This window comes from Eriocheir sinensis, chromosome 3 (assembly GCF_024679095.1).
Source record: "Eriocheir sinensis breed Jianghai 21 chromosome 3, ASM2467909v1, whole genome shotgun sequence".
Lineage (NCBI taxonomy): Eukaryota > Metazoa > Arthropoda > Malacostraca > Decapoda > Varunidae > Eriocheir > Eriocheir sinensis.
In genome coordinates, this window is record NC_066511.1 from 4,787,180 (window position 1) to 4,802,763 (window position 15,584).

The 15,584-nt window shown below is 42.3% G+C and overlaps 1 protein-coding gene across 4 annotated transcripts in view; it reads right to left on the minus strand.

Moving 5' to 3' along the window:
* The window catches only part of LOC127003873 (uncharacterized), a 56,714-nt gene that overhangs the window by 37,088 nt on the left and 4,042 nt on the right, over nt 1-15,584 (minus strand). For 2 of the 4 annotated variants that reach the window (XM_050870989.1, XM_050870981.1), the window contains exons 2-3: nt 6,752-6,874; nt 3,589-3,711 (exon numbers count right to left, since the gene is read on the minus strand). In XM_050870989.1, coding sequence (XP_050726946.1) covers nt 3,589-3,711; nt 6,752-6,874 — 246 coding nt within the window. Of the gene's footprint in view, nt 1-3,588; nt 3,712-6,751; nt 6,875-13,644; nt 13,759-15,584 lie in introns of those variants that run through there. The other 2 variants (XM_050870996.1, XM_050870993.1) reach the window with 2 other exon arrangements.

Genomic DNA, 15,584 nt, shown 5'->3' on the forward strand with positions numbered 1-15,584 from the left:
CTCCCTCACACACCGTCTCGACCGCACAAGTAAGTTGAACCCAGCTCCTAGGGACCAAGCTTGTTAGTGTGTTATCTTAATACAATGTTAATGTTACTTAAAGAGTTGAATTGACACACACCGTCTTGACCACACCCCCACAGGTACGTTGAACCCAGCTCCTAAGGACCAAGCTTGTTAGTGTTATCTTAATACAATGTTAATGTTACTTAAAGAGTTGAATTGACACACACCGTCTCGACCTCAACCCCACAGGTTCCCTAGCATACTGACTGAGCTGGTACCTCACTTTTTGTGTGTCACTATGTAGTACGTGAACATCCCCTTTTGTGTGGGCTTATGATCACCCCCTTGGTATCTTAACCCCACTCACACCACCTTGCCCATGATTATCTTTGTGAACACATATCGATCGGTGGTTGAAGGGATACATTTTATTGTATAATTATGCACCATAGAAACTTGACTAGGGTAGTTTTGTTAGCTATGGCCAGGACTCTATATATATAATTTTATGAAATTATCTGTGATGAGTATGGCCCATTGGTGATTGGAATGATGAGTTGTAATCAGTATTGTAAAGTAACTTGGTAAAAGCTCGCTACCATTACCAACAGAATAATGAGTTGTCAATAACATTGTTAATTAATATCAGTAAGCTCGCTACCATTACCAACAGAATGATGAATTGTAAATAATATTGTTACTTAACTTCCATAAGCTCACTACCATTATATACCAACATAACGTGGATAAACCTCATAATAATTTAACATTGTGTTGCGTAACCCTAACAACCAGGAAGCACACTTCTAGTAAGATAATAAAAACAGAGGATCGAAGCTGAAGGCAACATACTAATGTTATCCGGTGTTCATGGTGTTTACAAGTGTAAATAGTGATGTAAGATACGTAAACTAACCTCTAATAAGTGGACCCTGTCCCTTGACCCTTAGTTCACCATCAGAATCTCTTAACAAATATATTTACCTCAAGTAACATTAATGGTGCCTTATAAGACTTAGTAAATAAACAATTAATTCTACCCCCTGGTTTAAATGATCAACAATTATTCTACTTTGAGGTATAATGAACCTACATAATTGAATGAGTGCCCATGAACAGCACGACATGGTCATCTTACTTTCCTCCATTCGCTCCATGTGGCTAAACCTCTTTAAAGTCTGTCGCTTCACTTCTTCCACCACTCCACACTTCTTCCCTTCACTCCCGTGACACATTCCAAAACGCTTGTACACACTTTCATTACTCATTGCATCCATTCTACTCACACTACAAGCACTCCTCAAATAACTAATTTCCATTGCCTGCACTCTAGACCTCTGACTTTCATTCCAGGCCCATGTTTCACTTGCATATGTGAAGGTTGGTACTATTATTATATTTCTCAAATCCCTCTTTACCTCCATGCTCACACTTCTGCCATTCATGATTCATCTCAAAGACCCTACCACCCTTTTACCTTGCAATGCCCTTTCTTTTATCTCTCCCTCTGTACCACCATGCTTACACATAACTATTTTTTTTTTTTTTTTTTTTTTTTTTACATTGCGGCCTATTGTGCCGGTAGGCTTCTTCCCGGTGGATCCTGATGGTCGGTCCAAGGCTTCTTTCCGGTGGGTCCTGTTGGTCGGCCCAGCCTGTTCTGGCGCAGGCGAGTGTTTATAGTGGCGCCATCTTGCATTGGCTCATGCTGCCCTCCCAGAGCTCATTTTTGATCCTAGAATCTAGAGTCCGGGTTGACAGGTGGTCTTCTGAACAGCATGTGGGTAGTTTTAAGCCACTCAGCGGCAGCTGAAAAATCCCAGCTTGGTGGCACCGGTCGGGGATTGAACTCGCGTCCTCCTGAACACAGAGCCGTTACTTTGCCGACTCAGCCATCGCCTCCCCATAGATACAAGGTAACTGAACTCGTTGACCTCCTCCATTTCTTCATCATTCAAAATTATTTTGCAATCGTTTTCACATTCAATTCCCACGATATATCAGCATACAAAATCTACAACCTCACTTCTACTTTGCTCACAAACCATCACTACTTTTGTTGACATTTACTTTCACCTTTCTCCTTTTACAGACACTATCAAAATCACTGACCAAATTTTGTAAGTCACTTTCATTTTCTACAATGAGCACTGTGTCATCAGGAAACAGTATCGAACTCAATACCCACTTCCTTCCCTCAGCGAAGATTTTTACTCCAACTTCCCAAACTTTGCCCTTCATTTCTCTAATACATCATCATCATTTCATCGACGCCTGCTCCTAGGAGCTCCAACCAGGGGATGGCCATGGCAGAAGAGGTTCCAACATTCTCTATCCAGACACTCCCTCCTTGCCTGCTCAAAGTTTCTCAAGGATCTTTCCCCCCTCTCCCTAACGTACTCTTGCACCCTATCCCTCCATTTCACTGGAGGTCGTCCTCTAGCATTTCCTCCCTCTATCTCACTCACATACACACTTCTGGTCATCTTACTCTCCTCCATTCGCTCCATGTGGCCAAACCACTTTAAAGTCTGTAGCTACACTTCTTCCACCACTCCACACTTCTTCCCTTCACCCCTGTGACACATTCCAAAACGCTTGTACACACTTTCATTACTCATTCCATCGAATCTACTCACACCACAAGTACTACTCAAATAACTCATTTCCACTGCCTGCACTCTAGACCTCTGACTTTCATTCCAGGCCAACGTTTCACTTGCATATGTGAGGGTTGGTAATATTATTGTATTTCTCAAATCCCTCTTTACCGCCATGCTCACACTTCTGCCATTCCTGATTCGTCCCAAAGACCCTACCACACTTCTTCCTTGCAATGCCCTTTCTCTTATCTCTCCCTTCGTACCACCATGCTTACACATAACTAATCCAAGGTACTTAAACTCATTGACCTCCTCCATTTCTTAACCATTCAAAATTATTTTGCATTCTTTTTCACATTCAATTCCCACTCTATATGGGCATGCAAAATCTACAACCTCACTTCTACTTCGCTCACAAACCATCACTTTACTCCTGAAGGTGTAGAGTCAACGAAATAAGTGGCCATGAGAGAGGTAGAGAAAGGTTACAGGTGGCTCTTTTCCATCTATTCCTTGTCTTCAACCACCTATTCCCTCCCTTCCCCTACACGCCGCCACGCCCACAGCCTATCACCACCATATCCTCCAGCCCTGTGTCTCCTGAAGGTGTGTAGTAACGAGAAATATTGGCCAAGAGAGGTAGAGAAAGGTTGTGGCTCTTTTCCATCTCTTACTTGTCTTCAACCACCTATTCCCTCCTTTCCCCTACAAGCCCACAGCCTACCAGCACCATATCCTCCAGCCCTGTGTCTCCTGAAGGTAGGTAGTCAGCGAAATATATGGGCCAAAAGAGAGGTAGAGAAAGGGAGAGATAAGGACGAAGAGATAGGGTGCGGCTCTTTACCTTCTATTCCTTGTCCATCACTACTCATTTTCTCCTTTCCCTAACACGTCTACACGCCCACAGCCTACCACCATCAGCCCTGTGTCTCCTGAAGGTGTGTAGGCAGCAAAATAAACTTGATAAGCGGTAACTCACCAGGTCGGGCAACGGCATTTTGAACGGACGCTGTTTGTTGACACCTGATTTGCGGGAGTTTGAGGAATTGAGGGAACGTGGCGAAGGAAGGGGCTTGCTGCTCCGAAGAACCCTCATGTTTTTCTGTGATAAATAAACATTTTCCAACATTAATATCTTATAAACATCATCAAAGTAGACATAAAACAGAAGAAATATATAAGATATGGCATAAGGAGAGGGAGAAATATTCACATAAAAATCATACAAATACATTGACAGTCATAAGAGTATTAAGATACTGTTAAATAAATTATTTCTCTCTCATCATCATTATTTCATTGACGCCTGCTCCTAGGAGCTCCCACCAGGTCAGAAGAGTTTCCAACTTTCTCTATCCAGACACTCCCTCCTTGCCTGCTGAAAGTTTCTCAAAGATCTTTCCCCCCTCTCCCTAACGTACTCTTGCACCCCATCCCTCCATTTCACTGGAGGTCGTCCTCTAGCATTCCCTCCCTCTATCTCACTCGCAAACCCCCTTCTGGTCATCTTACTCTCCTCCATTCGCTTCATGTGGCCAAACCACTTTAAAGTCTGTCGCTTCACTTCTTCCCTTCAACTCAGTGACACATTCCAAAAGACTCATGCACACTTTCATTACTCATTCCATCCATTCTACTCACACCAAAAGCACTCCTCAAATAACCCAACAAACAATGACCGGCAGCCCACCATCGGCTTAAGAGAGGCTGGGGGTGGCTGAATGCGGGCAGCCATGCCCCCGATGCGCTTGCGACTGCCCGCTCTGGACTTAAACTTTCAGCAAGGTGTTTGTTAAGTGAAACGTCGAATGAATTTTTGGTTTGACGTATCTCAACGTACATGAATTACAGTAGTCATTGCCTCAAATGAATTATGTTGAAAAACATTTAAAACAAACTGTATTTCATAAGCATGCAAAAATAATATATATAAAAAAATATATTTAAATGATAGATTTTCTAACAAAGGTATTATGTAATTCTATTTGTGAATGATATCAAGTTTTCCTGATATGCATTAATTTCATGTCTAATGCAGAGATTATGAATATACCACAGTTAGAAAATTGAACATCAAATCTGCAATGTCAGATATTTAAGGAGGGCACCATCAACTGATGCCTTTAGCTATTTTCCATGTGCCAATACTGAAAATATTTAATATTTGTAACTGCAATCAAGGAGAAAAAAAAAAAAAATTGTGATTGCAACAATGTTTGTGTGCCATCACTTTACACTTAGATGTCTCAAAACTCCTTAAACATTGATAATGTAAAGGATCTGCTGTTGAAAATGCTAATAACTGGCAACAGTACCACACTGCGCCCTCAGACTTGCCAGATTATCGTACTCAAAGCATTGTATATACCGGCTTCTGACCTTTTCCTTGCACTTTTTCCTTCTGACTTTTTCCTTGCAATGCCCTTTCTCTTATCTCTCCCTCAGTACCACCATGCTTACACATAACTGATACAAGGTAACTGAACTCGTTGACCTCCTCCATTTCTTCACCATTCAAAATTATTTTGCATTCGTTTTCACATTCAATTCCCACGCTATATCAGCATACAAAATCTACAACTTCACTTCTACTTTGCTCACAAACCATCACTACTTTTGTTGACATTTACTTTCACCTTTCTCCTTTTACAGACACTATCAAAATCACTGACCAAATTTTGTAAGTCACTTTCATTTTCTACAATGAGCACTGTGTCATCAGCAAACAGTATCGAACTCAATACCCACTTCCTTCCCTCAGCGAAGATTTTTACTCCAACTTCCCAAACTTTGCCCTTCATTTCTCTAATACATCATCATCATTTCATCGACGCCTGCTCCTAGGAGCTCCCACCAGGGGATGGCCATGGCAGAAGAGGTTCCAACATTCTCTATCCAGACACTCCCTCCTTGCCTGCTCAAAGTTTCTCAAGGATCTTTCCCCCCTCTCCCTAACGTACTCTTACACCCTATCCCTCCATTTCACTGGAGGTCGTCCTCTAGCATTTCCTCCCTCTATCTCACTCACATACACACTTCTGGTCATCTTACTCTCCTCCATTCGCTCCATGTGGCCAAACCACTTTAAAGTCTGCCGCTTCACTTCTTCCACCACTCCACACTTCTTCCCTTCACCCCTGTGACATATTCCAAAACGCTTGAACACACTTTCATTACTCATTAAATCGAATCTACTCACACCACAAGTACTACTCAAATAACTCATTTCCACTGCCTGCACTCTAGACCTCTGACTTTCATTCCAGGCCAACGTTTCACTTGCATATGTGAGGGTTGGTAATATTATTGTATTTCTCAAATCCCTCTTTACCTCCATGCTCACACTTCTGCCATTCCTGATTAGTCTCAAAGACCCTACCACCCTTCTTCCTTGCAATGCCCTTTCTCTTATCTCTCCCTTCGTACCACCATGCTTACACATAACTAATCCAAGGTACTTAAACTCATTGACCTCCTCCATTTCTTAACCATTCAAAATTATTTTGCATTCTTTTTCACATTCAATTCCCACTCTATATGGGCATGCAAAATCTACAACCTCACTTCTACTTCCCTCACAAACCATCACTTTACTCCTGAAGGTGTAGAGTCAACGAAATAAGTGGCCATGAGAGAGGTAGAGAAAGGTTACAGGTGGCTCTTTTCCATCTATTCCTTGTCTTCAACCACCTATTCCCTCCCTTCCCCTACACGCCGCCACGCCCACAGCCTATCACCACCATATCCTCCAGCCCTGTGTCTCCTGAAGGTGTGTAGTAACGAGAAATATTGGCCAAGAGAGGTAGAGAAAGGTTGTGGCTCTTTTCCATCTCTTACTTGTCTTCAACCACCTATTCCCTCCTTTCCCCTACAAGCCCACAGCCTACCAGCACCATATCCTCCAGCCCTGTGTCTCCTGAAGGTAGGTAGTCAGCGAAATATATGGGCCGAAAGAGAGGTAGAGAAAGGGAGAGATAAGGACGAAGAGATAGGGTGCGGCTCTTTACCTTCTATTCCTTGTCCATCACTACTCATTTTCTCTTTTCCCTAACACGTCTACACGCCCACAGCCTACCACCATCAGCCCTGTGTCTCCTGAAGGTGTGTAGGCAGCAAAATAAACTTGATAAGCGGTAACTCACCAGGTCAGGCAACGGCATTTTGAACGGACGCTGTTTGTTGACACCTGATTTGCGGGAGTTTGAGGAATTGAGGGAACGTGGCGAAGGAAGGGGCTTGCTGCTCCGAAGAACCCTCATGTTTTTCTGTGATAAATAAACATTTTCCAACATTAATATCTTATAAACATCAAAGTAGACATAAAACAGAAGAAATAAATAAGATATGGCATAAGGAGAGGGAGAAATATTCACATAAAAATCATACAAATACATTGACAGTCATAAGAGTATTAAGATACTGTTATATAAATTATTTCTCTCTCATCATCATTATTTCATTGACGCCTGCTCCTAGGAGCTCCCACCAGGGAATGGCCACGTCAGAAGAGTTTCCAACTTTCTCTATCCAGACACTCCCTCCTTGCCTGCTGAAAGTTTCTCAAAGATCTTTCCCCCCTCTCCCTAACGTACTCTTGCACCCTATCCCTCCATTTCACTGGAGGTCGTCCTCTAGCATTCCCTCCCTCTATCTCACTCGCAAACCCCCTTCTGGTCATCTTACTCTCCTCCATTTGCTTCATGTGGCCAAACCACTTTAAAGTCTGTCGCTTCACTTCTTCTACCACTCCACACTTTTTCCCTTCACCCCTGTGACACATTCCAAAAGGCTCGTACACACTTTCATTACTCTTTCCATCCATTCTACTCACACCCAAACCACTCCTCAAATAACTAATTTCCACTGCCTGCACTCTAGACCTCTGGCTTTCATTCCAGGCCCACGTTTCACTTGCATATGTGAGGGGTTGGTACTATTATTGTATTTCTCAAATCCTTCTTTACCTCCATGCTCACACTTCTGCCATTCATGATTCGTCCCAAAGACCCTACCACCCTTCTTCCTTGCAATACCCTTTCTCTTATCTCTCCCTCTGTACCACCATGCTTACACATAACTGATCCAAGGTACTTAAACTCATTGACCTCCTCCATTTCTTCACCATTCAAAATAATTTTGCATTCTTTTTCACATTCAATTTCCACTCTATATAGGCATACAAAATCTACAACCTCACTTCTACTTTGCTCACAAACCATCACTTTACTTTTGTTGACATTTACTTTCAGCTTTCTCCTTTTACACACTATCAAAAACAGTGACCAAATTTTGTAAGTCACTTTCATTATCTGCAATGAGCACTGTGTCGTCAGTAAACAGTATCGAATTCAGTACCCACTTCCTTCCCTCATCGAACATTCTTACTCTAACTTCCCCAACTTTGCCCTTCATTTCTCTAATAACACCATCCATATAAATATTGAACAACCATGGTGACATGACACACCCCTGCCTTAAGCCCACTTTTATCTGAAAATGTTCACTTGTTTCTCTAGTAAATTTGACACATGCAGATGTATCCTCATAAAAAGATTTTATTGCACTAAGCAGTTTTCCATTTTTCAATGAGTACCATGTCATGGTCACTGAGACCTGGCAGTACTCGTGCACGTGTGAATAAAGAAGTGTTGTTTGTGAGGAACAAGTCTAGTGTGTTGGATGTGACCCCATGTTTTATGTTAGGATTGTGTCTTCCTACACTGACCTGTGTGCGTGTTGGTTCATGTACATTTGTGTAAGTGTGTGCGTTGATTATCTCAATAGCGTTCATGTAAGTTCCTCCTATCAGTGTGGTAGTATACTGCCTTCGTGGGTGGGGTTGTCCAGTGTCGCCTGTGTTGTCCAATCGATGTTAGGGAGACAGAATTTGCCAGCCAACCACATGTTTTTGGAGGGGTCAATTTTGGATAATGATTTGTCAAGGGTCTGCAGATATTCTAGTTTGAATTTGGGGGACGATAAAAAGATCCAATGAAGAGAGTTCTACAGCCCTGAAGTTGTACTTTAATCCAAATAATTTTTGAGTCCACGTTTAGTTCTGTGGCTGGAGTCACTACTAGTACCACCTTCGTCACAATGAGGACTCCACTGTGGTTATTGTCCATTCTGTCTTTTCTGTGTAGGGTCATATTATAGGGACTGTCTGTCAGGAAGACTTCACTGTCTTTTATGTCAGCAGTGAGCCATGCCTCTGTCCCTATAACAATGTCTGGGTCATAAGTCAGGAGGGTTTGATGAAAGGAGACTCTTTTGTTAGTGATGCTACGGAAGTTGATGACGAGGGCATGGAGGGAAGATGACCCCTTGGTGGTGGAGTCATATGTGGAGGTGGAAGTGGTGGATGAGGGGGAGTTGAGGATAGAGGATCTATTGGGGATGGTGATGAGAGTTATAGATAAGGAACAGGATCTATTGTGGGAATGATTAGGTGTGGAATGATTTAGATGAATAGGGGGAGTGGATGATGTCTGGGGATTGCCTGCTGTCAAGTCTTCATGCCGGTTCTGAGTGGGGGAGGAATTGTCCAAATTGTCTCTACCGAACGGTCGGGTGACCCTATCTAACAATGATGTAGTGATGGGAGTTGTGTGTGCTGGCAGGGATGATGTGGTGTCTAAGGAGCTGAATTTATTGTTATTAAGTAAAGGTGAGTGGAAAAGAGGAAGTAAAATTAGGCGCACCACAGTCCTAGCAGATCCATGAGAGGCTCCAACCCTCCAATCTGTTGAACGCCGCCATGAAGCCCCCCTCACAACTGATATGACACCAGCCATTATGCAGGGTGACCTCACAGCAGCAGTCACACTGGATGGCCCGCTGGCCCCATTTGACCGCTTGCCAGCACAGCTGGCAAAGGTACTTAGGGGCACGGGGGCCGGATTTGATCAGAGCCCCAGTGTCACCACACAACATCAACAGCAACAGGGCACCACAAAAATTAGAAATCTTAAAAGTTTTAAATTTATTTGTCCCAAGGGAACTGTCCAGGGTCCCTAACAAGTGTGTGTAGGTGTTTGTGTACATGTACATATGAACATAAGAACATAGGGAGACTGCAAGAGGCCTAATGGCCTACACAGGGCAGCTCCAGATTCCCCCCCACTACCACCTGTCATCCTTGTCCATGTAGCTATCCAGTCTACTCTTAAAACAAGCTATCATCCTTGCACTAACTATGTGATTGCTTAGTCTATTCCATTCCCACGCCACCCTGTTACTAAACCAATGCTTGCCTATTTCCCTCCTATACTTTTTTAATTTAAATCCATTACTGTGTGTTCTATTCTGCTGGCTAATTCTCAGTACTCTACTAATATCACCTTTGTTGTAACCCTTGACCCATTTGAATACTTCTATCAGATCTCCCCACACTTTTCGTCTTTCTAGTGTATGTAAGTTGAGATGTTTCAGCTTATCTTGATATGGGAGGTTCCTCAGCCCCTGAATCATCTTGGTCATCCTCCTCTGAACTGATTCTGGCAAGTTGATGTCCATTCTGTAGTGTGGGCACCAAAACTGGACAGCATAATCTAAGCGTGGCCTAAGTAATGCTAAATAGTCTGAGGATGACCTCTGCACTTTTGTTGGTTACTGTCCTGTTAATACAGCCTAATACCCTGATTAGCCCTATTCCTTGCACTAATACATTTAATACATTGCTTCCTTAGCTTTAGGTCAGAGTTCACTAACACTCCCAAATCCCTTTCACACTCTGCTCTACCTATCACTGTGGAGTCTAAACTATACCCGTGTAATGGGTTGCATGTTTCTACACTTAGTACGCTACACTTGATGTTAAAATTCATCTGCCATTTCTCTGACCAGGCTGATTTTGTTGAGATCCTCCTGCAGTGCTCTAGCATCCTCCCTTGTTGTAATAGTGCGTCCTATTTTGGTGTCATCTGCAAATTTACCTATGTCGCTAGTTATCCCATTGTCTATGTCATTGATGTAGATAATGAATAAAAGCGGTCCTAAAACTGAACCTTGAGGAACCCCACTGGTAACATTACCCCATTCAGATTTTTTACCATTAATGGTAACCCTCTGTTTCCTGTCGCTAATCCACGCCCTAATCCAATCATAAACCTTCCCTCCTATTCTATGAGCCCTGACTTTATTTAAGTCTCTGGTGAGGTACCTTATAGAAGGCCTTACAAAACTCAAGATAAAATACATCATAGCTCTCATCATTGTCAGCTGCCTCGTATACTCTAGGCTATTGTCAAAGGATAAAAGATTAGTGAGGCATGACTTTCCTTTAATAAACCCATGCTGTGAGTCGTGAATTAAATTATGTTTGTCAATATGATCCCTAATATTATCAGCTATTATTGACTCAAGCATTTTACCTATAACTGACATCAAACTAATCGCCCAATAGTTTTGCATAGATTTGTCTCCCTTCTTCAATATTGGAATAACGTGTGCCTGCCTCCATGAAACAGACACCACCCGTGTTTAGTGACTTCTTAAAAAATTGTTAGCTGCCCACTGATTTCAGTTTTACATTCCTTTAATCCTTTCATTGCTAAACGCTCGCAGCGAGCGTTAGGCGTATTTGCTGGTGGTGCTAAACGCTCGCTGCGAGCTCCACCCGCACTCAAATCTCCCACGTATGAAAGTGTTCCAACACAAATTCTCACAACACAGGATTGCCAATTGAGTGGGTTGTTCACTAAATTTGGTGGAAAATCAAATCAGCCCAGCGCGGCAAATCTACGGACGAGTAACTGGTTGATGTTCTTGCCCAATATAGTGGCATTTTTGCATAGCTTCACCTATCACCTGACTGATTCTTTGACCAAACAGTTGTAAATATTGCAGTTGGCAATACTCCCTTGCCAGAATCTGAAGGAGAGATGTCTGCAGTTCTCTCAATATGGCTGATCATCCCGCACGCACTGAAGTAAGTGTTAACATCAACACTCCCTGAACATGCATGTACGTTCGCAAGAGAGGCATACATAACCAACTCCTATAGATCTGGATTTCCTCTTTCCAATGGTGTTTTTGGCTTTTAGCTGTGATGAATAGTTTTTGAGATACAGAGGTTAAAAAGAGACCCCCCATTGGGCTGCCTGACTGCGCCTGAGGGGATAGTCACATCTCGTCCCGCGCGCAAGGAAAGGGTTAATACCCTGGGGAAAACTTCATATGGCCCTGGTGCCTTAGTGACTTTAAGTCTATCTATGTCTAATCACGAGCTCCCTACTTGTGTTGATGTCGGTTAATCCTTCTACCTCTTCTCCCCTGTAGATCTGTTCTCCCTGAGGTATATCATCTAATCTTTCTTTAGTAAATAGGTGAAAAATATCTATTTAACGCCTCGCTCATTTACTCATCTCTACCAATCAGTGATTCTCCTGACTTAAGCAGCCCTCTCTTATCCCTAACCTTGGTCTTATAAAGCTGAAAGAAACCCTTTGGATTGGTCTTTGCTTCCCTGGCAATTCTAATCTCATAATTACATTTTGCTATATGGGTGTTTTTCTTTACTGTTCTAGCTAAATCGTTGTAAATGTCCCTAAGGCGAGTTTCCCCTCTTTTGATTCTAACATATTCCGTAAAGTGGGGTGACTTCTGACTTGTGAATGACTTCGGACATTTCCGGATAAAATGTAATTGAATTATAGTATAGAGAAATACAGACATGGTAGTGAAAAAAATGTGCATTTTAATAAAAAGGAGTGATGTGTCCCACCGGGAAGAAGCCTTGGACCAACCATCAGGATCCACCGGGAAGAAGCCTACCGGCGCAACAGGCCAAAGACGTAAAATAAATAAAATAAAAAAATAAATAAATAAAATAACATGGATACAATCAAACTGGAAACCCATTTTCACAAAATGTGTAAATATTCACTGAAGATGTTATGAAATAAAGCATGTTTTTTTTTCATCTGTCAAACTAATATTGAGCGTAACAGGCGGGAAGGTGTGAAGACGTAGGACCAATGCGAGAATGTAGCAAAAACATCTGGGACACCATACACACATTTTTGGCTTCTGTGTCCATGTTTCAATATCCACAGGCCTAACAGCAACATATTTTCTTTTCTCAGATTTAATGGGGTGACCTCGGCCGCGTGCGACAAATTTCAAATGTCGCTACTGATTATAACAAGTTTTAAACCATAAACTCAACATAATCATCATGTATTAGTGTGTGTGTGTGTGTAAGAGAGAGAGAGAGAGAGAGAGAGAGAGAGAGAGAGAGGGGGGGGGAGAGCGCATATCTCTCTCTTCAGAAATAGTAACCACACATACATCATGAATGGGAAACCTCTGCAGACAAAGCAGGAGGAAAAGGATCTTGGAGTCACTATCAGCAGTGACCTGAAACACACAAATCACTGTAAAAAAGCATATAACAAAGCCAACACTATGCTCGGGTTCATAGCGAGGAACTTCGAGTGTAAAACGCCAAACGTGATGCTATCCTTGTATAATAAAATGGCAAGACCGCACCTCGAGTATGCAGTGCAGTTCTGGTCTCCTAATTACAGGAAGGACATTGATTTACTAGGAAGGATTCAATGACGCACCACGAAGATGATTCCAACCTTAAGGGCCCAACCGTACGAGGAACGACTCAAGCGACTCATTCTCTTTACATTAGAGAAGACGAGTACGAGGGGATATGATTCAAGTCTTCTAGTACAGGTAACTTTCGATTTACGCGAGTTTGGTTTACGTGTTTTATAAATAATGCAGGGTCCAAAATCCAAATAATTGTTTAATTTACACGTTTTTTTATTACTTATATGCGATATTTTAAAGAGTGGCCACCAGATGTCTCACGCAACTGGACTCACATGGCGCCGCGGCCATACAGCTGAACTGTTCTTCCCGCGCGCCACTTGAACAACAATACAGTACCCACGCTGCCACGCTACTCAACAACAACAACAATCTCGCTGCTGTGCTACCACGAGGGGAAGGGCAGCCAGAGGAGGAACCACGAGAGGGAGGAGTCAGAGTGGTACAGTAGGCAATAAAGGTACAAACCTACCTCTTGTTTGATTTACGTTGTTTTTGATTTACGCAACCTCTTCAAGGACACAATACTCGCGTAAATCGAGTTACCTGTACCTGAAAAAAAAACAATAACGTTGATTACTCCAAATTCTTTGAACTGCAAACCAACTCAAGAACTAGAAATAACGGTTTACCCATTCAATCAAGTCGATGTAAAACGGACATTGGAAGGAGTTTCTTTTCAAACCGAGTCATCCACCACTGGAACAATCTTCCCTCAGAAGTAGTAAATGCGAGTACCATCAACTCCTTCATATATCGAATCGGCCATCATTTCGCTGCGTCAGGAGTAAATTGAATATCAAAGTGCTTTCATCTGCTCCTTAAGCCCCAAGTGGCGGTTGAGCAGATTAAATCACTAAGGCGGGCAACCTCGTAATGAGCCAATAGGCTTTCTGATGCCTGCATTACTGTTTCCATCTCTCTCTCTCTCACACACACACACACACAAGGAAGGAAGTTAGGATGGAAGAAGACAAGGAACAGCAGGAATCCGGGATGGATGTAAGGGAGAGGCAGTGAGGGGAGGCCGCGTCCTTGGGACGACAGGAGGGAGTAGTGCACTTACTATAGCCAGCCACTTGGCAACTCAAAGGAAGAGAAATTCCACACACATACACATATATCATTTCTTTCTCATTATTTTTGTTATTTTCTGTTAGAATTGATTGTTACTGTCAAGTACTAATGCGCGCAAGACACACTAATGTTATTTTACTATAATAACATTGAAAGTCAAATAAGCCAGAGCCAACAATGAACAAAAAATATCAGCTGCACATATTATGTGTTCAATGTCAGAAAAGGAGTGCAAAATTACTTTTGATCTTTATTTATTCCTATAGGAGCCAGATATATATGTTTTTCATAGTTTGATTTTTTTTAAACTTCCCTCAGTGTCCGATCACCTCAGCAACGTCCGAAGCCAACCTCTAATGCGGCCACTCCCAGTTAAAGGGAAAGAGAATAAGTGTACGAAGTCACTTCACACCTGTCCAAAGTGACCCCCGATCTATTATGTCTTCGGACACCATTATAAACGTGATTTAACAAGCAAAGACCTGGATTTTTTTCAGCTTTACTATCATAAACCTACGTTAAGCCATACTTTCACGTAAAAAAAAAAAATCTTTTTAAGGCATACTATACCGAGTTACTGCTTAGAACGGGTCAAAATCGTCCGGTCACCCCACTTTACGGTAGTCCTCTTTTCCTTTCTATTTCAGTTTTTAGCCTGTCTGTCATCCATCACAGGTAATTACCTATTGACATGACTTCCCTGTGAGGTATAAGCTGTTGGTGCCCTAGTTTAATCTCCCTGACCAGACTATTATACTCAACCTCCAAGCTACTGACCTGACGTAGTGACCTCACCAGATTATCACCCCTCCCTGCTCTGCATGGGTCCTGACTGACTTCTGATCTTACTCCCCTAATCCTTTGCAACTGCCTTCTTAACCCCTTGTAGTCTGCCTTCTTGAAGTCGGGTATTAGTGTGTTGTTACTGCTGACTCTGTCTTCCCATTTAATATTAAATATAATTACCTAATGAATTCCCAACCTCAATGTTGCTTATAATGTCCTCTCTATTAGTTAACAACAAATCCAAAACATTTTCTTCCCTTGTTGGTGTTCTAATTAGCCTAACTGCTAAAGGAAACTATCCTGTATCACATCTAACAAATCCTGCGCCTCTTGGTCTCCTAATAAAATATTCCACTCTATGTTCCTATAATTGAAATCCCCAATTACACGCACATTTCTATATCCTGACGCCCTAATAATTTCCTGTAACAGGGGTTGGCTACTATCCCTGTTAAGGTTGGGTGGTCTGTAAAGTACTCCTATGACAAGCTTCTCCTTCCTACCTATTGTTTCTACCCAGAGGGATTCTGTATTGCTATCTACCTTGAT